The 27,853-nt window shown below is 35.9% G+C and overlaps 1 protein-coding gene across 2 annotated transcripts; it reads right to left on the bottom strand.

The window, feature by feature from the left end:
• Positions 1-151: 151 nt before the first annotated feature.
• On the bottom strand, positions 152-27,853 carry gabrg2 (gamma-aminobutyric acid type A receptor subunit gamma2). Of its 2 annotated transcripts, XM_041266493.1 has the most exons (10): positions 27,269-27,848; positions 20,785-20,933; positions 19,430-19,497; positions 17,572-17,792; positions 16,816-16,898; positions 15,533-15,670; positions 6,466-6,618; positions 5,283-5,485; positions 3,847-3,870; positions 152-958 (listed from the first exon to the last, which is right to left on the bottom strand). In XM_041266493.1, the coding sequence occupies exons 1-10, from the start codon at positions 27,382-27,384 to the stop codon at positions 680-682; spliced, it is 1,434 nt and encodes a 477-aa protein (XP_041122427.1). In that variant the 5' UTR covers positions 27,385-27,848; the 3' UTR covers positions 152-679. The 2 variants fall into 2 exon arrangements, with proteins under 2 accessions (XP_041122427.1, XP_041122429.1); XM_041266495.1 differs by lacking the exon at positions 3,847-3,870 and having other exon boundaries at positions 27,269-27,853.

Genomic DNA, 27,853 nt, shown 5'->3' with positions numbered 1-27,853 from the left:
TTTCTAGTAGTCTCTTTCAATTGGCAATTGCACATATTTTTATAAATACACTACATTTTTTAATATATATATATATATATATATATATATATATATATATATATATATATATATATATATATATATATATCGAAAAAAATCATCTTGCAGATTTATTGACTGTGATTTATATTTCTTGACCACAAGCTAATCAGACAATGGCACAGCAGCCTGTGTTTAGGGGTCTCTAGAAAATCCTTACTTTCAAGGATAGCCCATCAGAGAAAAAGGCAACAGAATGGAAATGTACATGAGAAAGCCTGACACTATGCCCTCCTGAGCTGCACTCACAAGCACTGGATTTAGGTTACAGCATCTGTGTCTCATCAATCCGTACCTGTACTAGCCACGGAGGTATCAATGAGACAGTGTTGCAGTCTGTACAGAATTCAGCTCCTTAATGCAGGGCCCAAATATCTGATAAATTAAACCAATATGATATCATTCTTTTTGAAATGTGGTACACACTTTTGTTCGTTCTAAACTAAGACTCAGAAAATAATAATGCAATAATAATAATAATGTCAATACAATTTATATAATAAAAAAGACAGACACTACTTTGCTAGGGGTCAGTAGGCCAAAAAAGATATGGTCTTGCAAGTGGCTTTTAATATTAAGGCCAGCTACATCTATTACCCTAAAGATAGAGATAGGAGATCCAGTATACTAAGTTAAACAAACCAAAGGCAGTAGGGAAGAAGATGCGGGCATAGGAGTCAATTTTGGAGACGCGGATGTGTATTCGACCGTGCCGCCATGCCCCTGACCGACAGTCTTCAAAACAGCAGAAGAAGCTGGAGCAGTCCTTGCCATCCAGACACTCATACCCGTACTCCTCATCTCTCTCCTGAAGGTGTGTGGCATTGTTCATCTGAATGGCTGTGGCAGAGCGTGGGCGAATATCAACGGTGGGTGTCTGTTGTTACAAAGACAAAGAGTGTTAAGGCTCTGTCCCTTTGAAACCGTTTGATGCACACGGTTCTTAAGAAATGCAGAAGCAACTTTTTTTTTGTAAGCAAATGATCATGCTAGTGCTGGGCAATCCATCACTATGCATCCAGGCTTTGACTGCTTTAACAAGGGTTCCCATAAATAGACAACAATGGTCCCCAAGGCAGCTATGGCTGTGAAGATGTTAACTTAAGTGTTAAGTGCATGGGACATCGAGTGTACGAAGAGAACACACTCTTCACCGTGTATATAATCTGTGAGCATTTCATACTAGCAAGAGAGACTGTTGTCAACAAGTACAGCTATTATATGACAACTGTTTAGTCTTTTATTTGTTTAAGTTCCTGGATCTTAATTAAGCCAATTATGTGCTGTTTCTGTTCTGAGTCTCACTTCATCTGAATCAGTCACTTTACTCTGCGGCCGGCTTATTGGCCCCCTTGCGAGGTTTGTTTATTCAAACTGTACCATGTTGTGTTATCTAAGGATAGCAGGGTTTAGAATACCAATGAAAGAACATAGCAGAGAGCTTCAACTTTTCTTATAAAATGGAATATATTTAGAATATAAAATTTTATATTTAAATTCCACATTTTGCCTTTAGATCCCTTCTCAGGAATCCTTCACAAAAATCAAAGGTACACAAATTATATTTACTGTTATTTGAAAACTGCCCGTATACTATAAAAGAGACTTCATTTTAAAATGTAGTTTTTTTATGTTTTGTTTTTTGCAGTAGAAGTAAAGAACATTGACCTGCTTTAAAACTAACATCTTAATATTTAATTCCATGCTTCACATTTCTTTACATTTTTAATACTACTGGTGCAGTGCTCTTTTCCAGTATTTATGCATATCTATTTTTAATAGTGCAGAGGTATCGGCGATGTTATATAAGCTACTTAAAAATTATACATCCATTAAATTAATATTCAAAATTCACACTGGAAGGATGTTTTTAATCTAAACTACAGACCACCTACATAGGAGCTTGGTAAGGATTAAATTCATATGTAAGGTTTATTATAAATAAATGCATCTTACACAGCCTTGATCAGTTTATGCACAATTAGATGAAAGAGCATAAAAATATTTGAACAACGACAAATTAGCTGGCTAGACTCTTGCTGGCATGTTACATATCCTAATTATGATAAACTTGTGATGCCTTTTTACTGAATCTGACAGCATGTCATTTCAAACCATTTCCAAACAATATTATCCTGAACTGTTATCTTCTGTATGACATTTACATTTGCAGTGAAACTTTTGAATCTATTGACATTATTTCCTATAGATGTCTGTAGAATCTGTCTGCTTTTCTGTCTGTTTTCCCCCAGATTTGCCTAACACTGGTTATTTGTGTTTATACCTCCCTTTGAAAACTAGAACAGGACACCATTCAATTGAGTTTTGTACATAATGCTCTGATTAAATATGCAACCTGGGATTTTAGTAAGCTCTACACAGTCTGTATTTTAATGACAGTTCTCAAAGAGTTACACATTAAGCGAGTACAGACCAAGTACAGAACAAGAACAGGCCTATGCAGGTATTCACATGAAGTGGAACAGCAGCTTTAACCAGATGAAAGCAGACAACCTTGGAAAACCCCAGACTGTTCCATGTACAAAGAATTACTGCACCCTTTTTCCTAAATATGGCACTTTGTTTAAAGTCTCTTTCAAGTATTTAAATGAAAGGTACAGCAACTGCAGAGGCTGCTTTTCATTTTAAAGCTGGTTTGGAGAATATTTGCAACCTGTTTTTAAACAAGGCATCAGTAAAAACAATTCCCAACAATGATATAAATAACACCATGACCTAGGCCACAGAGTAGAATAGAGTCTCGTCGCAAAATGCCACTATTCATCACAACTGGACAAGCTGTTACCAAGATACCAGTAGCTCTGCCAATCAGATGTGGTGACCTATAACCACAGAATATTACAATAAATGTCTGCAGGAAGACAAATGTGTGTAAGCAGTCCTGAACCTGTTCAGGTCTACTCAGTTGATTTAACAGTGGTGCATCGCTTTACAGAGCTACAGTCATTTAGATGTTACATTTGCCACTTTTAGATCAATTGACTAGACCCTGTTGCCTTTCTCACCGACCAATGAGATGAAAGAGCTCATAAATAACTATGCGAGACTCCACTATAGGGAGAAGAGGGGGGTAATAACGGCCACCGAGTTTCATGCACAGGAAGTTGAATAGATGATTGCTGAGCCATTCATTCTGGAGCAGAGCACATACAGTAAAAGGCAAGTGTCAACTGAATTTGCTGTATGCTACAGAATGAGGAGGCTCAGTCCATCTACATGCAATGGATACTGCTATGTTCTTTCATTTTTTTTTTTTTTGGACAGGGAACTTTGGGCAAAGACTGCATGCTTCATCTTAAAAAAAAAAAAAAGACTGTGTCTTGAAAGATGACCTTAATTAGATATGAGTTCTGTAATGCTTACACTGCTCAATGGTTAGTGATATGATTCTTACCTCATATGGTTGTCTATTTCAATCTGTTAATGCACTGTTGGCTGTGTAATTCTGAGCAGTTTTAAAGCCTTCCATGCTTGTGATGAGATGTAAAGCAGGAGCTGCCACTGTTTTAATAATGTGGGACGCAAGCAGTAATAAAAACTTGGTCCATACAATGCTTTTTTTAAAATGCACAGTGGTGTCACTATAAAGACTAAATTAGCCATCCTTGACAAATCATTATTAGTTAAATGAATAAATAGGAAAGATATAACTTCTACACATTCTGTAAAAGAATGTGCATCTAATAGTCAAAATGCAGCAGTAGCATGCAGTGAATATGTTATATTCAGACACAAGCAATATACCTTTGAAGAAAACAGCCGAAGGAGCTTTTATCCAACAGGAAACAAAGTAATAAAGAAAGAAAAAGAACAGATGTAAAACAAACATAACTTAACTTAAAGATAGTACTCATATAGCTTAAGAGTAACAGGTGAAGGTAGTAGACCACAGACAAAAACAAGAAGAAAATGTAACACTTACATAGGATTCAGAAACAGGTTTACCTTGTTTGTATTAATACTTGCCTATGCATAAGTCTTCTGCAGGGGATTCCTTTAACAGGAAAGCAGAAACTGAATGTTCTTAATTGGTACAATTCCATAAAGAATTACAATAGTCATATTGGTATTTATAAGAGCAAGGTAAACCTGGTGTCATTGTTATGTTACTCAACCTACATAACCATCAATATCAGAACATTTAACGCCATTGTGACTTGGACATTTACTACTGGTTTAATACAGAAATGGTTGGAATGTTAACGGTAGTCATGAAAACATAATGATTTGTAAACACCAAAAAAGTCCATAGACTCCTCCAGGAAAACTGATGTAATCCATACACCCCAAATTAAGTTTTATACTCTGATTCATACTTAACATGCAAGTTGTGTGGTAGTAATAAACAGCAGAGGGCTGTAAGTGTCCTATTTCAATGTAAAGCACTTTGAATGTACTGCATATAGCTACCATCCATGTTTTAAAGGGTACATTATTTTATTGTGTTACATGTTCCCATGGGTTGCTACAACTGTTTATGTAAGGTGGGTGTATTGTTTATTTATTTTTTAATTTTTTTACTATCTTGACCACTCATTTAAACTTTTAAATTGCAATCCCTGCCTCAAGATGGCTTCACACGGACCAACATGGACCTCACAGAACTACATTTCCCATCATCCTCCTGCTCACATATGTAACTGAGATGGATTTACCAGTGAGCAGGAGGATGGTGGGAAATATACTTCCGAGAGGTCCATGCGGGTACATGTGAAGTCATCTTGAGGCAGAGAATACAATTTAAAAGTTTAAAAAAGTGGTCAAAATGTAAAAAAAAATAAATAAAATAACTGAACAACACCTACACCTTACGTAAACAGTTGTAGCAACACATGGGAACATGTAACACAATAAAATAAAAAGGTCCTTATGTACCCTTTAAGTACAGTTGAATTAATAAAACTATTGAAAACATACAACAATATGTAGTTTAATTAACTAAATGTACATAGTATATTACAATATCTTAGCTCTATTAATTGTAGTTCATTCAATCCACCTTGGATAAATGGCTCATTAAAAAAAATGATATTAGCATTGCTATATAATACAATATTGATGAAGTATGTTAACACCTACAGTATACAACATTGCTATAGTATTTTAAAATGTATTTAGGCAATCTGATTATTGGCAATTGCATTTACAGAAAAATAAATGGTCACAATTAAAGTACTTACAGGATTTTTCCTCTTTTTGCCCGGTTTGCTCGGGTTCCTGTTGCTGATAAAGTAGTGCAATGTTCCGTATTCAATCAGAGCAGCGAAAACGAAAAGAAAGCAAACAGAGACAAACAAATCCATCGCAGTCACATAGGAAACTTTGGGAAGGGATTTTCGAGCAATTGTACTCAGTGTGGTCATTGTCAGGACAGTTGTGATTCCTGTAAATGGAAAATAGAAAAAAAATATAAACCATAGAACAATACATGTTGAAAGACAAATAGAATATACAGATATTGATGGGGAGTAGTACAGTATATCAACTTAAGACTGTCAGACAAATAAACAGATTAATGACATTACTAATGACATTAATAAATAAACAATAAAATAGTTCTTATCATATTAACGCAATGGATTAAGTGCATCTGATTAAAATACAGTATTTATATTTGAAGGAATGTGACTAGGAAATGTGGAGAGATTTCCCAGCTGAATAAATGAACCAACTGCTGCGTTTCCCTGATCCATCATGTTTGGGTCTAGTTAGGGTAAGCTCAAGAGATGAGAACTAAGGGCCATCTGGCGTTGTTTTTTTATGTGTGTGTGGGGAGAATGGTAGAAATACATTTTGTTAATGTTTCTACCTTAAGATTAAATTTATTCAAATACCTTGTCTCTGAATATAGAGCAAGTCCATTTACACTTGCCTCAGGTCTTCAATGAAAACAAAGTATAGTCTGCATGTATTTGTTTAAGTACTGAACTTTAAGTGTTACAGATTTTTCATAATGATTGACCTACACAATTGGTTTATACAGAGGTTATCGTCAAAATGCTGGAATCAACAACTTGAACGTAACATCAGTAATCAAGATTAATGCTGCAGCATTCAGCGCAGGGCACTGTATGATTGTGATCTTCTGGCTGATAGCACTGAGGATTACAAATTATATCACAGCCATTAATCCATCCCACTGACAGTCATTTACCCTCAGGTGTTTTGACCCCCCAAACAGGAAATTAGTATAGTGTTTTCACTGCTGTATTCTAAACAAAAAGGCATAACTTTATAATATGTTTGCTCTAGAAGAAGGTCAGCTCACACCAACTTCATGATTCATTAGCATTAGTCAGTTCACTAATTGTACTGATGTCTATTGCATGTTTGCATTAAGTTGGTTGATTATAAAAACGTTACCTAAGGATGTTCTGGCAGGCACTGCATCCTTATTAATCCAGAAAGACACCCAGGACAGCACAACAATCAGAGTGCAGGGAATGTAGGTTTGAATTGTAAAATACCCCATCCTCCTGCTTAGTTCAAAGAAGACTGTCATCACCACATAATCTCCTGAGAGAGAGAGAGAGAGAGAGAGAGAGAGAGAGAGAGAGAGAGAGAGAGAATTTTTCCTTTTCAAGTCTGCAAACCACATTGTTGCATATGAAACATTACACACATAGCAATTCTTAGATTAATGTTTCTTTTTCCTGTGTGTTCTCCCCCCCCCCCCCAACTCTATACAGTGGAATAATGACCTACTTAGAAAGCATTGACCTCATTCGAGCTCCACTGAGATCTGTCTTCTTTCTTTCACTCATTCATGCTTTCCTTGTGCTGTCTTTTCTTTGTCCCCATTAAATACAAACTGAAAAGATGTATGGCATCTGTCCTAAAGTAAGACGGTCCGATTACCTCTTCTTGTCCTTTCTGTAGATAATGATAATATAGTATCTTTATATAGCGCCTTTCATAGTGGACCACCATCACAAAGGGCTTTACACTGAACTGTGCATTATATGCAGTGTCACTTATAATAGAACAATGATTTAACATCTCATCCACAAGATGGAGCACAAGGAGTTTAAGTGACTCACTCACGTCACACAGTGAGTCAGTCAGTGGCAGAGGAGTTGAACTGGTGACATTCTGGTTACAAGCCCCTGGACTTTAACCACTGGACCACACCGCCTCCTTAACCCAGCAGCCTGATTAGTCAGTTCATCCGCGATGTACCTGTTGTATGTGCACTATTTAATCTGCCTTTCAGCAATGCACTTCAAGATGGAGAGTAGAACCCACATTCAGAGCATCAAGCTGACAGTTTTGATTTATTTTGTATTTTCTTAACTGATAAATTGTGCTCCCAGTACCCATGACACATAGGGCGTGTCTAAAATTCATATTCCACAGCCCAGAAGCAGAAGGGCACAAATGTAATTCGAAGAATGCAAGTCAGGAACATTGCCAAGAGGTAGCCTGGAGGATTGCAACAATAAGTTAGTTTTCATGTGTGGTGTACTAACTATGCATGGCATGTGGTATTTATTAATTCTGAAAATCAATTTATAATTGAACTTAATGACGAAGATATATACAGCTATAGCCAAAACATTTCCATTACCTAGAATTTTAGGATTGAGACATATATAGTTAGGTCATTTATTTAACACAATGTAATCAAATAAACTATAAAATGATACCTCGAAAGTCTACCGGAAGCCATAATAGTAGTACAGTGTTTCATGTTTGATTTTGACATTTTTTTAATTTTTGTCAGTTTTTTGAATAAGTATATGGAAAACTACAAAGTGGTATGCAATTCAACATGTTAAAGAGTAAGTAGAGGGTTTCTGAAAAATATAGCACTACACGTCCCCGTGTGTTGCTACAAATGTTTAAATAATGTACCGGTAGTTTTTATTTGTATTGTTAACGTCCTGACAATGTTTTACACCTATAACTTTAAAGTCTGTTTCAAAGCTGTTTTCAAAATGGCCTCTCTTCACCTCTTGCCCATTAAGGTAACATAATTCAGCAGTTTTCATTCTAAGCAAACTCAATTAATTCTATAGAGTGATGCATAGCTTTTGGCCATAGCTGTAGGACCAGATTCATCAAGGTCCTATATATCACTATTTTTATAAAATGAAAGTAATACTTTGGTAAACTTAATTTATGATAACCAATCTCTGCCATTGGATCCAGAATTACATTGGATAAAAAATTTTAAATTTTACCGGCAACATACTTTGCACAGATCTCCACCCCTGACTCCCTTGAAGGAATGTATAGCCATTTATTACTCATTTACTCTGATGCTTATTCCACCCAAAACTACACTGTGTTTTTTGTTTCAAGCTTAATAAATAAATACAACAAAACCTACTTCATATCATAGTATCATAGTCTAATTTCCGATTCCTTGCTAATAAGTCTTGAAAAGGCCTAGTAGTTGTACAACTTGTAGGATTTGTATAAATAGCCATAGCGTCTGTTTTATTAATGCTTTTCAAAATTACCTTAATATGTGTAAAAACATAAGGCGCTTTTCCTTGCTGATGTTTCAGGTTAATGCACAGCTTGGGCTTTGTCAGCCAGGGTAAAGCTCTACGCTGCTGTCTATAGTAATTGATTATATTTATTTCACTGATGTCAAGCTGAATTAGCTGCAGACACCTCTTCTACAGTGCTCCACACAGCATGTTACAGGGCAATTTCCAGAACTACAGGGAGCACTCATTCAGCCTCCATGTAATGGTTTAGGTTTTCATATACTAGAAGACATCAAATATTTTCAATGACCACCGCATACCCATGAAAAATAAACCAAATATCCCAAAGGAGAAATGAGGACGAAGCACAAAATGATGGAGAGCATGAGGGAGGTTTTTTATTTTCACATATTAAGCATTTCAAGGAAATGCAGCATTTCTCTACACATAATAATGTTATGTATAATAGCTAATTTTATCTGTTATGTACTACACAACCCATTTGAAACTGGCTCATATGTCAATGGCCTTAAAACTTGCAATAAGACAACACGATCCCTGGTAACCTGTTATGGTAACAAATGGATGTGTATTTTATTTTATTTTTTAAAGTAAATGATCTACTTTTCACTCTCAATAAAATACAAAAACATGTCTTTACGTGCCGCATGGGGGATAAGTAGCTTAAACCAGTCTGTGGTGCTTTACTGAAAAAACAGCAGGAACCAGCACACCTCCCAAAACAGCAGGAACCAGTACACATCCGAAAACAGAAGGAACCAGTACACATCCGAAAACAGCAGGAACCAGTACACATCCGAAAACAGCAGGAACCAGTACACATCCGAAAACAGCAGGAACCAGTACACATCCCAAAACAGCAGGAACCAGTACATATCCCAAAACAGGACTTACAACTCTTAGGTTTCGGGGTCAGGGGCAATGTCGGACTTTCTTTAAAACAAATTTAATCAGCCGTTCTACATTGTACCGGAAATTAGCATTAGCATTGATACTTCATGAACCATTACAGAGCAAAACCTTGTCATTTTCTATTTCCCTTTAAGTTTGTAGTAAGTAATTTTATACTTAAAGCTTTGCTGCATTTAAAAACAAAGCTGAATGATTATTCTTCACTCTGACTAAAGGTATTATAATTAAAAGCCTTTTCGCTAAGACATCATGCAGTAGAGGGTAAAAAATATAGATATACTATATTTTCACAGAAGTTGGAAATGCACATCAGTAATAATTGCCATGTACCACTTAATGTAAGTATTCTGTAATATATAAATGCTTTAACCTAGTTTAGTTGCAATATGCAAGACTGCAGACCTCAACACAAGAGAGGTGCTTATATAAACCAGCACATACTAAGTCTGCCTTAGTAAAAGCCTTAGGTTTTTAAAGTACAGTGGAGCTGGCAGCTCCCTCATCTAAGTCTCTATTAGCTGTCCTACCTGTCTATATTCATAACAGACTATAAATCATTATGATTTAAGCGTACACAAAAACATACATTTTAAACTCATCCTGATTTTCTTTCTGTTGTTAGAAAGTCTTAACTAAACCTGAAGAACTTTGTGTTGTTCAAATGAAACACTGATTTATCTTGCTTTTCTAAATCAACCAATGGAGTGTGAGATTTAGTGTCTATAACCAGTTCCAGTTTTCTTTTCTTATGTACATTGAAAGTGACAGGTTACACTGATTGCATAACAATGTACAATGTGTATTAATCACAGAGTTTCATACCAATCTTCCATGGTCTCTGTAACTGGTTTATACAAGATTACCTTGAACAATTCTTAATACCGGATGTTTTGAGAAAAAAAAAAAAAAAAAAGATAATCTGTACTTCAAAAGACAAACTCTAATTACAGTAGACAACAGATTGGCACATGGCATAATCACACAACAAAACCATCAGTTCGAGCTCTGAGTAGAAGTAATTTTAAATAGCTATATATTTTGTTGAGGCAGTAATGTTCATACATAACACAAAGATAACTTTCTAAGGAAGTATTATAACTACCTTAAGAATAAAAACATAAAAGCAGGTCTGTAAGAGTGTGCAAGTCACTGATAAGGGACCAGGGTAGAAACATTTAAACCACTTTGCAGTGCCTTGTTGAAAACAACAAAAATAACAACAAAGGGAACAAAGGATTTGCCACTCGTTGCAGTTTCTGGACCATAGACAATACCAGCTTTCCTCTGACACATGTATGTTGAATCAGCACTCTGGACAGCTACGAATAAACAGCACACGCTCCCTGCTGACTTTGTATATTTTTGCAATGTTTCCATGCAGCTGATTTCGTAAGTTATGAGATTCTTCCTTATCCTGCATTCATACAACAAACATTCTGATAACATTGCTCAGGTTTTACTTAAACCCAGCAGTGTCCAGGTTTTCTTTCTGGTTTGTTTCTGTATCAGGTCCACAGATCATACAGCTCTTATTCAAATGTATTCCTGTAGTTCTCATGGACAGCTGTCAGTGTAATATTGGTGGAAACAAACATGCAAGGTTCAATGCAATGAAGAATTGTTTCCAGAATACTGGACATTGACTTAGATAATCCAGAGGGTGTGTTTATGAATTTCCTCATGCTCTTCCCTTTAATACAGTTCTATTCAGGCTGTTGCCCAGCGTAGGGCACTCCTACTGTTCAGATCTTCAGATTATCTGACTGAGTTTTCATACATTTTTTTGTACTTTGGTTTAATGGAATGGAACGTAGGTTATGTGAAAATAGCCAAGTGAATTTGGCATTAATTTTCAGTTGAGAGCCGTTAGTGAATGAACAGCATCTGATTTCTGTGTCTGTCTGACATTTCTAACATAATCAATATAGCTGGAACGGAATATAGCTAGGATGTTGGCCAGAGATCATATTAAAGAGAAAGGAACCCAGACACACACACACACGTGCACACGCATGCACACAGACAGGCACATGCACACACACACAATCACTGTTAAAAGCCTATTTATGAGAAATATATATTTTCCTAATTGTCTAAAAACCCTCCAGGTTGAATGTATTTGGCAAAGAATGGACTGTCACACCAGAGACCTGTGGTAGACAATGTTTGATCTTTTTTTTAACATCAAGAAACTGCAAAATGATATCGCATGCGTCTTCCGGAAGAAATATTAGTAGTACAGTATTTCATGTCAGTTTTTCGTTAAGTACATAGAAAACGACAAAGCGGTACGTAATTCAATATGTTAACGTAACATTATTCAGCAGGTTTCATTCGACTTTATGAAGCAAAATTAGTTAATTAAACAGGGTGATGCAAAACATTTGGCCAGAGCTGTACACAGCTTGAACATGTCATTTATAACCTCCTACAGTCATACGAAGCAGGTGCAGGTCTACTTGGCTTTGACTGACCAAGTGGTATGCAGCAGTATTAATGGAGGAGAAAGATGTGTCCTAGTGCTAAAATTACTATTATGGGCTAACAACAAAGCTTACTGTCTGATATTTAAGTGCAAACTTGAACATGGTTTACTATACTTTACAGTATTTGATTACAGTGATTCTGCCACTGAGGATTTATCAGCAAATTGAACTTCTTAACTTAATTCTGAATACAATGCAATGGAGTTTTTTAACTGGACTGTTGGGGGGTTAAAAATGTATGTATGTAAGCTTCCAGTGCTTTTAAAATCAGCTCACATCAGAAAACCTTCTACACTACGGTTGTCAGGGACTGGTACGGTTGCATCTCTAACAAAATACAGTGACTTGAGTTATGATAAATGAAAAGGTTATAGGATGTAAATATACTGGCCCAGACGGCTGCAAATAAATCCAGTGTGCTGGTCTCTGGTAAAACTGCAGGAACTCCTAATGTGCAGGTGGTGTTCAATGGAGGGGAAAACTAGCAATCATTTTCCTACACTGCTGAAGCCTGGCTTGTGTAAGTAAGCCATGTCCTAGCACTGGACAGATATTGCTGCTGTTCCCTCAACATCCATCTGCTGATTTTTTTTTTTAAACTGAGGAAGTATGTACAGAGCTCCACAAGACTCAATTGTTACATTTTTGACTGCTTTTAAGAATGTATCAATAGTTCATTTTGATCGAGTCCATTCACAATGAATTTGCTTGAAGTGAAGAACTTACATTTCACTGTTGATATCACTGATCACTGTACTGCTGTACCTACTCCTTTTACTCTTCTATACATGATTAAGTGAGGCAGTTTGGAATCATCATAACAAAGTTAAACTTGGCCAGAATCAGCTAGGGAACACTGCATATCACATCTAACCCCACAAAGCCTGCATAGCAGGTCCATCTTAGAGGTCCATCCAATGACTGGCTACTATTTCTGAGACTACATGCAAAGATGCCTATGTAAACTGTGCTGAATTGCAAAGTTTTTTGATGCAGATCACTGGCCACTTGGGTTGAGCCCATTAACCTTTAGCCATTTCAACCGTGACCTAAGTGATGAATCCTTCAGAATGGAAGGAAACTTGATAGCCATATTCTTCTGCCATGTTTGCTTGAAGCTCACATTCACAGTACTGGACCACTAACTTTATATAAAAAAAAGACTTTACAGACTGAAAAAGAAAGAAAAAATACACATACACACATCTACACTTGGCACTGAGATGGTCCATTATTTCATACATGATGCCTCCAGATTTATCCTGTCAACTTCTCATCTGGAAAGTGTGGGCTTCCATAAACTGTGAAGTGTCCTATGGCTCTCAATGCTCAATCATACAGAACTATACAGTCAAACAACAGAAAAGTGCAAGCCACTGAAGCTATAAAAAATAGCCAAATTTTACATTTCCTACTGTACTACATAACAGGGGAAGAATTATTATTACTATTATTTTTTAATATTGTCTGACTTGAAACTGGCAGAGAACTCTGGGAGTGCCCGCAGGAGTCAGCAACAGAAAATATGTATTTTTTTCCTTCAATTCTCATTCCATCACTGTCATCTCCAATAATAAAATACCCAAAGGAATACCAAAAAGTCTTATTATGTAAGTTATAGTATGACAATAACCAGCATGCTAGGGCTAGTTCCAGCTACTGAACATCACACTCAACTTGTCTGGAAAGCAGATGGTGCACCATATTAAAGTGATACAAAAATGTAAACACAGTATAATCGTAAATCTCGAAAAACTACTCACTTCTAAATCTTTTGTAGTCATTTTTGTATTACTTTAGTATAAATACATGTTAATTTGGATTCATATGTTGTTTTTTTCTGACTTTATGTGAACGAAAAGACACACATTTGCCCGTTTTCCCATTGGAAATAGTGATATTTTGAAATATCACTGTCCTGGTCACAAAAACAAAGTCTGTGGGGAATAATAGCCATTTTCTATACTTTTGAGGCATAAGCAATTAGGAAATAACACTTACTACCCAGGAATAAGAATTGTGTTACATAGTGTTATCTGGCTTCTTTACTGTTCACATATTGTGTTTCTATGTTTTTTCTAGACCTGCCAATGAGAGATCCATCATATTAATAACGTACAGAACAAGTTTGTTTTAGATAAAAAGTTTTTAACTGATGTAATCATCTTTATTATATTGGTTTGGTTTGACTTTTACCTGAGTAAAGCAACGCTCTTGCTTAAACAAATTAAATATTGCATGAGCACACACAGCTCTCTCACCAGGCTGCAGCTTGAATAAACGGGAACCCTGCAGACATGAAACACTACCAGGAATGTACAGAACACTGCTCTCCTTTCTGTAAACGTTAGTCTTATTGATCGGAAGCAGTAGCTGTTACTACTTGTTTCTGGATCCTCGAAACTCAGCTCACCATCTAAAAACATGCAATGGAAGACTGACTAGAATTTGTAGCTAGCTTTTGCAATCCAATATTTGCTTTTATTTATTTCAGCTGGTTGTTAGTTACAGTACATTCACTATATGACTTTGAAGAAGGTTGTTCAACAAATGCATTCTTCTTGCTGTTTAGATTCACTTTGTATACTTTGCATACAGTGATTACATGACTGTAATCTATATATAGCAAACACACACACACACATACATATAGTAATACGGCAAGGAGGTGGTTAATGGGTTCCCTACCTAAATACATCTGAGAATGTCGATTTGTGATTATTGTTTAATTAGTCATCCCCTGCACCTGGTGTTTATTGTAAATTAGAGCCAGGTGCCGGGTATTTAAAGAAAGCAGCCAGTCTGTTCAGGGCTGCTGGTGTGTGAGGAGCCTGGTTGAGGGTGAGTTCAACCGAAAACAAAAAGGTAGTGAGAAGAAGCCTTGTTTCTGGCTTTTATGAGTTGCACTATTGAGATTCCTCTAAAAGGATCAACCCCTCATACCAGCGGCATCTGGTCCATAGCCAAAAGATCCCTTTTTACAATCAATAAACATTTAAACAAACTGGCATAATACACTGCATCTTTTCAAACAATCTGCACTTCCTCTGATGGAGAGAGGTGATTTGTCATAATAATGGGAATGGATTCTTATCCCATTACAACTGGTAGCTGCTCTAGGACTATTAAGCACCTAGCACCATTCAGAGTTCTATCAATAGTCTGGCAACATTTGATCCTGAAATTTAGTAAAACAAACTTTATTACCTTATCTCCTTTGCACTACTGCTAGCAAAAAGAAAGCATCAGGCTAAGGTTATATTAAAAGAATATTGTTTTTCAGTCAGTAAAAGGCAAGCCCACTTTTAAAAAACCGTGTTGCCGGTTTCAGATTTCAAATTAGCATGGTGAGCTGCAGGCATGAACCCTTTCAATGGTTCTTACGCCACCCTGCACTTGAGCTCCTATGTAATTGAGATGCCTGGTCTATAGCAGGGTCCTCTGTTGACTTTCACACTCTAATATGTTAAACACATACAGCTCTGCTACAATCAATCAGCACAGCTCACTGAATCTTTCGTTTAAGACCAGAATGCAGATTGCTTTGCTGTGATGCTTTAAGGTTCGCTTTACCTGATGTTGTCTTCACAACCTCAGTTGTATTTCTCAGGCCAACAAAGGAGAATTGGTAAAGCCTCCATGATCGAGTGTCTCCAATCTCAACAGAGCTCCTCTTCCACTGGTAGATAATCTCTTCTCTTGGATAGCCATCTAAATGTAAAAACACACTTACCATTGAGCTACATGCAGAACCTGTGATTTGATGGTGATATTCAACACTTTGTAGAGAATGTGGTTAAAATAGGTTTGTGATGAATAATAGAGTATTTTGTTGTACAGCTATGGCTATGAACATAATTTAGATATTCCAGTAAACATCATGCAATCAAAGAAACCTTTGGCCAGAGCTGTATACCATTAGAATATCACTTACACTCCCACTGTCTTACCATTTAAGCACAATTAACACCCATTGTTTATCATGCTTGAATGGTTAGCATTTAAATATTTTAGCAGGGCAAGGTAAGCTATATATGTTTAACAAGAGTTAAACAAATATCAGCTTCTTAAAGATGCTTAGAGACAAATATTGCATCTTTTTGTTTTCCAAAATCAACAGTTATTTAGTAAAAAAGAAAAAAGAAGTTGCTACAGAGCTTCATAAGATCAGTCAAGTAAAATGTTTGAAAACCCCAAAAAATAAAAATTTGTACAGTAATGTGGGAGCCTGGAATTTACATGTTAGACTTTGCTACCATATCTAATGCAGTTGAACCAACAATGCCTTTAGGCATGTTATTATGCTTTTCTGATTTTTGCTTTTCCCACATGCCAATTTTATAACAAGATTTACTTTCTTCTTTCCTGGTGCACTTGCCTACTATATTGCAGTGGGTTTATTCTGAGTGATGTTTTTAATTAAAATACATTTATAGAACAAAAAAAAAAAAATAACTCATGTAGAAAGTGTTGTAAATTGTTATAAGAACTATAAAGGGCTTTGTGGGGGTCCACTATGAAAGGCACTATATAAAAAATAAAGATTGATTGCTATAATACAATTTTAAGCAAAGTGCTTTTTTGTTTTACTCTGTTTTATAGCCCCACAGAATTATACAAAACCATCATGGACTATTTGTAGGAATACATCAGTTACACAGTCTTTACAATTAAGAAAAGATAAGCATTTATCAGACTTCTTTATTTATAAAGTAACTACAGAAAACAGCTTTGTCTCTTTATTTAATGTGACGTGTGATTTTTGAAATTAAACATTATGGTGATGCTACCGCTGTGCATCCTAATTTTCTCCCCTGATGGTATTTAATATAAAATGAACATATGCTCAGACTTACAGCTTGAGAACTCCAGAGGACAGGAATGCTCATCCATGGGGAAATTGTTCAGTTTTAACTGGCACTCAGCATCAATAGTTAACCTAAAAATACAAATACCAAAAATCAGTTATATTTCAAATATCATCCCTCTGTCCACTTGTCAATGTATTTATGCATGAATGTGTAACAGGGCGGAGGCTGGGAGCAAACTGGAGACCTCGCACTCAGCAAGCGTCTTAACCCCAATACAAAGGAACCGAGCTTGTCTGCATTCGTGGTTTTAGTGCTTTTAGCCTCATCTCATCTCATCGAGAGGCGACAAAATCTGTAAGGACAGTGCACCACACAATACTGTCCATTACACTTGTCCCCCCCTTTAACCTCAATGATCGGCTGCTGCCAGTCTTTCAGATCTGGTATCACGGCACCAATGTAACAGGTGGAGACTGGGCACGAACTTGTGACCCTGCACACTGCAAGCAAGCATCTTAATCTCAACGCGAAAGAGATTGAAAATAAAATGTTGAAATGTTTAAATCTTGGAATTGTGAGAATATGACAGATTTCTTTTATAATATATTACTTACCTCCTGTTAAACGAACAAATTTACTACCTCCAAATAGAAAGTCAAAATGATGCTCTGTCATTGGGAGGTTCTTTGCATTGACACATTTTCTTGGTAGCTAGCTATCAGACTACACAATCCTATTCATTAAAGATACTCTTGCAATCTTGACAATATATTTAAAGTATGAATGAGTGCATGAGTTTACCTTAGTGTATACAGTATCCTCCCATCGTTCCAGATCCTAAGCATTCGATTGGGTGTTGTTATCCAATGAGCATCTGCCTTTTTTGAGTTCCGAAAGAAGGTGTCAGGGATCCAAATCTTGCCCACCATATTACTGTTAAGCCGGAGCACCTTCATTGTGCTATTGAATTTCAAACGTCTATCATACCAAGTTTGCGCAAAAAATATATCAATTGTATACTCCTGTCAAAATTAGGTACATAAAAAAAGTGTCACACATGAAGAATCATAGAAAAGTGTTGCTTTCTCTCTTCATAGATCTCTGAACATTCTTCTTTTAGTTTATGTTTAACATCAATGTATTACCTGTCTTTACATATGTACCCAGTGCCTAAAACATTCCCATAAAAATACAGCTTGATATTACTCATTTTGCAAAGTCAACTGATTTGTCAAGGAAAACTCAGAAAATGAAACAATCCACAGTAGGCACAAATGAGGTTAAGATCTGGCAAACCATCTCCAATGCAAGCTGCTGTCCATTTTTATTACAAACTCATTTCAATGCAGCCAGCAGTATACTGATACTAGCCAGGTAAACACATACCAAGAGGGTCATTCTATACCTTCTGTTAATGAGTAGTGGGTAAGATACAGAATCCTATAAAAGTTTTATTTTAATAATTTTCTCTTGGCCAAATCAATGCAAATGTGGTTAGCGTGTTATGTGTCCATGTATAAACTGTTTCCATGGTGTTGTCTCTTATTACCTCTGTAGGAAAACAGCAAACTACAGTGCATTTCTTAAGATAAAATCCCATTTAAATTGCAAATGTCCCTGCTGCATAACAATTGTGCATACAGACTTGCTAAGGCAAGTTAGATTAGTACAACTTCAACTTTAGTGTTAAAATGAAAAGGAACTCAGCAAAGGCTTGTCCTCATCAGAATGGACTAAAGATGCTTTTTTTTATTGCCTCCAGACATCCCAAACATACATCTAAGCTTCCGCCTTTAAAGCACATGAGTGTATCCACGGCAACTTTTACAAAAGTTTATATAAGTTTATATTAATAACCTGGATGGAGTCTTTCACATGTGATTCTATTTTTGTGTATTTAAAAGGTCAACAGAAATGCCTGTTGTAAAAATATATGCTCAGAGAGTACATTTTTTAAAACATGCCTCACAACATCAAATCCATTTGTACCAACAGACATTGTGTTTTTGGAGGTGCTTGAGCTGCCTGTTACTCAGTGATGGAACATTTGGTTTCATAATAAACATTTTGTATTTCCTAAAATGGAAATTAAATGTTAAATACCGACAATGCTAATTAGAAGAAATATACTTTTGATGTTACTGCTATGATGATCCTGCAGTTGCAATGTCAACAGTGTGAATTACTTTAATTAACTTAGATGGCTGAGCATCTTAATAGATACAGTATTACTTAGATTAAGACATTAGCGGGAATGAGAATGAGGTTTTTGGTCTCTAACCCACTAATGATACCCATGCATATTCCTAAGATGCATGTCATTGCTTATCCAAAGGAATATGATGCAGTCCACTGTATAATATGAACCAGTCATGTATTGTAATATATTATCATGGCTAAGCAAGGCTACTTGAAACAGGTTTAGAAAGTCTGGATAATATACTGTAGTAAAACAAACAAACAAAAAAACAAACAAACATGTACAGTGCATATAGCCAGAGATATTTATTTTGTGTGCTTAGAAAAAACTACAAAAAATAAAATAAAATAGAAAATAGTGAGAATTTATAATGTGCCATCTCCAAGAAAACAAGCACTACTCAGTGGCATATGTAATAAAGAAGTGATAACAAATATTTTGTGAATTTTAAACACTTACCATATTTATGGCATTCACAGGACCAATGCTATTCACATACATGTCTGTGTGAATGATAGTTGGTTTGACTGAAAAACAAACCAAAATAAGTTTTTACAGTTAAGCAATGCTGGCAGACCCATTAAGAATTAGCTTTCTTAAAACGTCAAATGGAACTGAGGTCTGTATTATGCATTCTTAATGGACAATAACGGCTTAGTTTAGCAAAGACAAATGCATTGCCAGCAATAACCCAGTGCCTGTTTGAAGATGTTTAAACAGGACTGATCCACTCAGATGCAATATCTAATTTGCAGGGATGGCTTGCCCCAGTGGTTGGGGAATTGTCTGAGAATTAGTGGGGGAGGGAGAGGGACCTGTTCTAGTTATACAGTGTTTACCTTATCTCTTCTAAAACACATCTTTAATGTCTGTAACGCTGGGCAGACTCTCAGTTTAATGTCCTATATGATGGACAGCACTTCTTTTGGTAAAGTACCTCCACCACACAGTATGCATCACTTAGGTCTTCTTGGAGATCACCCAGCTAAGCACTCACCTGGCCCTACTAGGCTTAGCTTCTGAGATCTGAATCTATGGTGGCATGGCTGCAAGACAATGCTAAATCAATCAAATAAGCAGGTAGCTAAAACAATTAGGAAGTGTTTCACTAACAGAGAAGTCCTATAAGAGCCCTCACTATTTAAAACAAACATTATCTACCTTTATAATTGTTCATATTGCTTACAGTAAGACATTTGCTTTCATGTGCACCAATGAGGATGGGCTTAGCTTCATGATAGAAGCACATTGGGCCAGACTTTTGTGAGCTACACTGTACGCGCCTTAACTTGCTGTTTGTAAAGGATGGCTTAAACATCTTACAGTAAAACATGGGCCGATTTAAGGTAGTCTGTCACAAAACAAGAAAGGGTCAGTGATGGTGTAAGATTCCCCGGTCATTCTGCTGCTGCTGCTGCTGCTGCTCTAAGTTTGACAGGAAGGGGTTTGTCATTGAAGACGCACAGCTCTCAGCTTCCCTATGTCTGAAATGTCTGATGCAGAGCGAACCATGAGTTCTGTCATGCCTTGCCCTGATAAATCAACATCATGCTAGAATGTTACATTCTTTTATACTTTCAATATTCTCCTGTTTTATTCTGTGCCTCCAAAGAGAATGTCAGAGGGTAGGCTTCTTACTTAGTCCAATGTTAATTAGTTATTTAGCAGATGCTTTTATTCAAAGTCAGGGGGCAGGTGTCCCAGCAAGAAACTCAATCACGCAAAAAGAGTTCTAACAATCCCTGTTACAGTTCACTGCCTAATTTGTCAGTAAAAATTAAATATACAGGAGGAAAAAAAACAACAACGCGCACCTCCTATATCTGGTCTCAGCTTGTTGTCATATCCATCCAGCAAGCTATTTAAAATGTGAGTGACATCACTCTCATACACCTTTGGAGTCAACACCCAGGTTTTGTTTGATGAGAAATCTTCATAGTCATCATCTTCTTTTTGTAGAGAGCTAATAACAACAAAGACAATTTTAAAGCAAGTGCAGATACCATTAAATAGCTGACCAATTAGCCCTAAGTTGTTAATATCTGATATGGATTTTTGGGGTCCTAATGGGGAAGGGGGATGGGGGGGAGGAAAGTTCACCCTAACCCCCCCCCCCCCCCCTTGTACAACTAAACTGCCAACTCTTAAGGGAAACAAAACCAACAGAAATGTTGACAAAAATATATATATTTTTTGTTCAAGGGGCATTTGGGTTTGGGTTAGGGTAAACTCAGGTCTAGGCAACTCTGGTCCTATTATGCTGCTCCAGTAAAGGTTCAATAGGGTATAATTAAATGGGATACATTAGGCCCATTGGAAGCTAAACTGAAAACAACGCTTAAGCTATGAAGGCAGCATGGCCAACATCACTCTAGTCTAATAATGAATCAACATGATGCACAAGTGAACTAACTGAATTGTCCTGCAGTTATGAAAATGTAACATTACAAACAGGTTACCGTAACTACCGGTAAGGAAAAAGCTGATTTAAAAGAAAATGAGTTTGATTTTATTGCTGTGATATGTGCCAAGCAGCCTTAATGCAACCATTCCCTCAGAGTTGCCCAAAAGCTATCTCTCTTGTGCAGAATAATTGCCTTTGTAATTGCAGTTGCTATTTAGATAGCAACTATTAAACAGCACTAGCACAGGGAAGGGTCCAATAAAATAAATGAGGGCACCCATGTGTAGTGCAACCAAGAGGTCAGCATGAAAGGAATACCATTAATATATTATTTTAAAAAAATGTCTTCCAAAGTTTATAATGTCCAACAATAGTCTTTCATTGGTTCACAAATATATTTGGGGTTAGTGCTGCCTAACTATGACACCAACCAGCTATGCTTGGCATGTACTTAGCAGAGCTGGTGGACTGGTATAAAGTCCTTCAACATAAGATATCTGCCTAGCCATTAAGCATTCTTTCAGGTGGTTTGAGTGAACTTTTAAAGGTTGCATCGGTCATAATGGGTCATGCATGATCCCAACAATCTTGCAAAAATGGTTCACAGTCCTTCTGATCCCAGAAAATACAGCCGCAACTGTGAGTACTGGAAACACTTGCAAAATGGTTTCAATATACTTTTGATGTTACTGCTATAAAGATCCTGCAGTTGCAATGTCAACAGTGTGAATTACTTTAATTAATTTAGATGGCTGAGCATGATGGCTTAATAGATACAGTATTACTTAGATTAACATCATTAGCGGGAATGAGCTTGAGGTCTTTGGTCTCTAACCCACTAATGATACCTATGCATAAACTTAAGATACATGTCATTGCTTATCCAAAGGAATATGATGCAGTGCACTGTTTGTATAATATAAACCAGTCATGTATTGTAATATATTATCATGGTTAAGCAAAGCTGCTTAAATCAATTTTTTTTACTTGAATGTCAACAGTGTGAATACATATTAAATGGAACAGGGAGCCAATGGAAAACTATAGACAGATGCAGCACATCTTAAGCACTACAATTACAAACAGTATAAGGAACAGAATGCAGCACATGTACAGCAGCAAAGAAGAACACTGCACAACGGTGATGAATCAGGAGCATAATAATCTAAATTCCATTATTGCTACAGTATGTTCCTTGTTGCTCATGCTGTTGACTAAATTGTACTCAACAATCCAGAACCACAATTGCAGCTAAATATTAATTTGTTTATTCACTGATTTTAAAACTGGGAATTAAGCAACGGGGGGAAACATTGGAGACAGACAAAGAAATAAGTTAGTTGTTTTTGTTTTTTGTACAAGGAGGCCAATTAGGAGTGACAAGGTGGCTTTTGGTATTTACATAGTGCTGGATTTGGGCACACTGTTTATATTCAAAGTTAGAAATGAACATCTAGAACCTCTCCATGTATTACACCTTCCTGATTAAACAGCCAGATGCTTAATTTGTAGAGGCAATTACCAGCCACACATACCATACTACTGTATGTAACTCTATAGCGATACAAACCAAGCACTGCTTGTGATTACATTCTCTTTGGTTAAAAAAAACCACGGTTCATCGTCATACACTTTTTAGAACTACAATAATTGACAATTGATTGATAAGGTGCAGTAAAGGAAATCCAAAATCCAACCAAAATCCTAAACTTTTTGTGCATTAATGACTTTTTGATTCAGTTAATAAAAAAGTATTTATATTTTTTCTTGTACTTTCTACATCTACTGTGGAGTACCTATACATCATTTACATTCAAATGACAAGATCAGATGATCATTGTATACATTGATCACAGCTGTTGGACAGATTCTCCAACCTCATTTTGTTTAACACTGTCAACATGTTTTCGTTGAATTAGGAAAATAATGATTCAGGGCTGTGAAATCGCCATGCCTTTTAAGTACATTTCTGTAATAACTTTTAGGCGACACATTTATAATACTTTAATTAGCAAAGATGGTCTTTGTCCAAGTTGCTAGGAGTGCAGTGATCTTTGCCAACAGACATGAAAAGTAAATGACAGCTGACTTTACAACCACTGGGAATGCCTTTCACCAGCAAGGATATTTAGTGGTGTTCTGTATCTGTGCAAGACCTTAAGGATGTTTTTTTTTCATATCTACTCAGCACTTTCTTCAGTTTACTTGCTTCTTGCTAACACCACAAAACATGCAGACAAACCCATGTGGAATACAACCCATAAATTTGACTGGAATAGTGTTAGCCATTATAAGACTACTGCTCATCACTAGACAATTCACATGTAATCTAGAGCTATTCAGATGATATTTCTATCTGATATCCATCTGAAGTCACATGAATATGGTTCAATTAGGTTCAATTATATCTGATTATTCCATGTTTTAAAATCAATGGTCATACATGTTAAAAAATCTTTCAACAGAATACTGTATTGATAAAGGCTGGTGAATCTGACTGATATCTGAATTTCAGTTTAAAACATCTAGGTTTGATTTTGGAAGAGATTTTGCAAAAGAAACTCAATAGGAGCATGCCATGCATTTTGGCTGTGCTTTTGAGAATAATGCGTTCTGACAGGAAGGCTTGTTGCTTCTGGACTGTTTGTTAGGTTGTGAGAGGCTACTTGGCTGACTGTAAGCAAGGTGAGCAGTGCTCATGAGATGACAGTGAAGGAGAAGGATGACATGCTTCTTTAATTAAGCCATACATAACAATTATAAAAAAAAAAAATCTGTTGTAGGATGCATAGGCATGTTGTCTTCAGATTTTCTGTTGTACAAGCAAAATACAAATGAAAAGAATCAGCATTTTAGCTAATGGCTGGCAGGTGTCAGATTATGACATACACTTCGGTTATATTACCTGGGTCTACAGGTCAGTCATAGCTTTCATTTTTGTTGTACATAAATTGATGATTTACTAAGCGTACCAATAAAAAAAAAATAGGGTCATGAACCAGCCTCGTTCATGTATTAGATTATGTTGAAGAAACATTAATATTCCCTTTTCATCTATCTGAATGATGGAGAAGGGCGTGCACCTTTTGTTTCACTCTAAGAGAATAGTGTTTGGTTATGGACTATACTCACACCACACAATTGCCATTTATTAAATATAAAGTGTGTCACTCCTGGATATGGTGACTCTGCTTTAAACAGTGCAGATATTACACAGTAAACTTGTAACAATATTAAAAACTATCTGCCAGGATCTTAAATTAAATAATTGAAACAAGTTATATAACTGCCTGTCTTAGAAACTAAATACACTTAACAATTTTCAATAACAGAAACAACAATAATGTGCAGACGGATTGCTACTGTATGCCTTGTTAAACTGTTTCAATAGAAGAATAACAAACATGTGTCTATACATGGCAGTCAAGTGGCATGGCATGCAGCTCAGTCATCATACACATAATGTAGTAAAATACCATTTTAATCACTAATTATATGTTTTTTTATACATTTGCTTGTACATATGGCTGTTTGTTTCTGTATCACTATTTATTAAATAAACTGTGAAGGACTTGTTGGATTTATTTTAAAACATGTACATGCCTTCAAATACACACAATTGCAGTGAATGTTGATTCTTGCTCAAACTGAATTAGAGACACCCTCTTGTATTTAAGTAAAAGTCACTTTTATTGTCAAAATGTGTGAGTCAGGATGTAAATGCTGTCTATATGCCATGGTTATTTGTTGATGGTGCATTGTGGGCTTGGTATGTTGAATAGTTTTCAAGTTAGGTACATTTTAATCAAAATCCTTTGTGCTACTTGATGGATTTGGAAAACTCATTCTCAATCATGGATGAGCTGAAATCGCCCCTTCTTACAGATACAACAAAAACTGAAGCGACTGAACATTTGTGGCTGCAAGACATGTGCAGAAGTCTACTTTAGGGTTTAACTGGCTGGTGACCAACACAAATCAAACCAAGGACCGTGTTTTAAATATATGAGTTATCCATCACCAGTTAGGAGTAAACAAAATATATCACAACTGAAATTGTACATCAGTGTCATTGTAAATTGTCATATTTCCTTTACTGGATCTATTAAATTAATGCAAAAGCAGAGTGGAGGGAAACAATAAGGGTGATTAGTCACAGGCGATGTGTTTCAGATTACACAATACAGAACCAAAGCATATATTTTCAAAAATGAAACCCAGTAAACACAGCTTTTGTTATCCAAAATAAAATAAAAATTCAACCAGCTTTAGTGAACAGTAACAGCCTCCAATCACAGTTGACAAACAATATCACTTACTGTATGTAATGTTTTTAATGTGTATTTGATTAAAAATAGCATCCAGCAGTATGCAAATGAACATCAAAGATGGACTAGTAACACTGTGTTGTTTCTAAAGTAATAAAATGACACAAAGAAATAGACAGAGAAAGAAAGACAACATATTATAATACATGTTGATCAAAGGGGTTACAAAAACAGCATTTCATTTTAGAATGTTGCTAAAACTGATTTGGGGATATTTTGCTTAAGGAATAAGAAATATGATTACATCTTCACTCATGGTGTGTTAGTTGGGCCACACCATTCTTGAATAATGCATGGTCTAACTAAATAAAACCATATCAATCAATAGTATTAGAAATTTTAAAGATAAAACATGACCTGTGAATGAAAATACTATTTGGTTGGTAGCTAGTGTTAGTATGTTTAATATTAACATTTATATTATGCTATTTTTTTTTTTTTTGTATGTGTGGCCATGTTTCAGTATGGCAGCATTTTCCACTATGTTAGCCTGAATAAAAGGGAATAAACATCTGATCCATCATTATCTATTTTTACCATTAAGGCACCACCAGACTTATGTAGGGAAAACCTTGAGATAATATTATTTTGTGCATGTTTAAAAGGAAACACAATGATCTTTGTAATTATATCATGCCCACAGCAAAAGTTTGATAATATTATTGTTCTATCTATATTTATATGGAATATATTTATGTTCTGCTTTTATAAGTTCCTATTGTTAGGGTAAAAATGCCCAAGTCCAAAACCCTGAGATACATGTTAGGAGGTCACATACTTCATGATATACCTTTATCAATAAATCAAAAACTCATCAATGATACAATAAATACGAGTATTCTGTTCTAGATTTGATACATATATACCGATTCTAACTATAGATTCGCTAGGTTCACTGCAGTGGCATTCCATTTGAGTTTACCAGGAAGTGCAAACTCATCAATACATTTGGAAACAGAGCCCTTGTTCTGCATATTTAGAGAAGGTTGTGTGTGTGTTATATATAATATATATATATATATATATATATATATATATATATATATATATATATATATATATTTTATATATTAAAATTATTAAGTTTTAAGTACTCAAATGTTATCTTTGTGCTTTGGTTACGTTATGTGTGTGGACTGTTAGATTATTTCCAAACGGGGAGACAAATCTTTCGTATTCCAAATTTATCGATCTGTGTTATTGTTGTTTCGGACTCATCTATTTCACTACATATAGGTAGGTACTGATAACATTACCACAAAAAGGCTTTCGTAAAATTTTTCCGAAAGCTTTTTTTATTACAGCCCGTTCTTTTTTTTTTTTTTTTTTTTTTTTTTTTTAATCGAAAAATATATTCAAAATCTTAGTAGTTGGACGGTAGGTTTTTGTCAAAGGTAATCTTATAAATGGTGTAGCAATATTTAGCAACATATAGCTGTTTATCGGTAAGAAATGACAAAACAACAATTCAGAGAAAAAAGTGTTAAAAATATATACGAACGGGTGAGCGAAAGAATGGATGCACACCATGGAATGAAATAACAGATGAATACGTTTTCTGCTTACCTTGTAGGAAGACTAGCAATTAAAAAGGACCACAGAATCATTCTTAAAGAATAAGCAGGCTTCGCCATCGCAGTCGAGCATTTGGATGCTAAATTTAGAAGAACCATGGTCACCATCTTCTTTTCCCCCTTTTTTATTGCATATGGATGTTTTCCTGTATTTACTGTGTACCCTCACTGTGATACGTTACACACATAGCAGGTCGTATTAGTATTCTGGGCTCGAAATAAGATCTGCAGCACTGGTGCAATCAGAACTCATCAAATCAAAGCAAGCTTCTCAGATCTTAAGAAATCATTACACAAATGACATAAATGTAGCAGCCCAGGAAAACCTTAAAATCCAGCAGCTAGCAAATATCTCGGAGCTTCTGTCTGAATGCAGATTATCTCTAGGGTCAAAGAGGAACTGATACACATTGCTGCAGCACAGATCAACACATGCGTGGTTTCACCGCACACAGAGACAATACATAAATAAATAAATAAACCTTCTATTTTTAATACCTGACCATAGCTAGATTGCATTTATAGTTAAATTGGCCAAAATATACAGCGGCGTTTCTGATATCCTTACGTACCAAGC

Source organism: Polyodon spathula, chromosome 12, assembly GCF_017654505.1.
Source record: "Polyodon spathula isolate WHYD16114869_AA chromosome 12, ASM1765450v1, whole genome shotgun sequence".
NCBI classification, from domain to species: domain Eukaryota; kingdom Metazoa; phylum Chordata; class Actinopteri; order Acipenseriformes; family Polyodontidae; genus Polyodon; species Polyodon spathula.
This window is presented reverse-complemented; position numbering and strand designations above follow the sequence as displayed.

What these genes read in the sequence shown, in the direction of transcription:
- gabrg2 (XM_041266493.1), bottom strand. Translation starts at nt 27,384, where the DNA reads ATGGTGACCATGGTTCTTCTAAATTTAGCATCCAAATGCTCGACTGCG. An exon ending in CTGTGAATGCCATAAATATG is followed by an intron (nt 17,793 to 19,429) that starts GTAAGTGTTTAA and finishes TAATTTTGACAG; the next exon opens with GAGTATACAATTGATATATT. An exon ending in GGTTGTGAAGACAACATCAG is followed by an intron (nt 6,619 to 15,532) that starts GTAAAGCGAACC and finishes TCTCTCTCTCAG; the next exon opens with GAGATTATGTGGTGATGACA.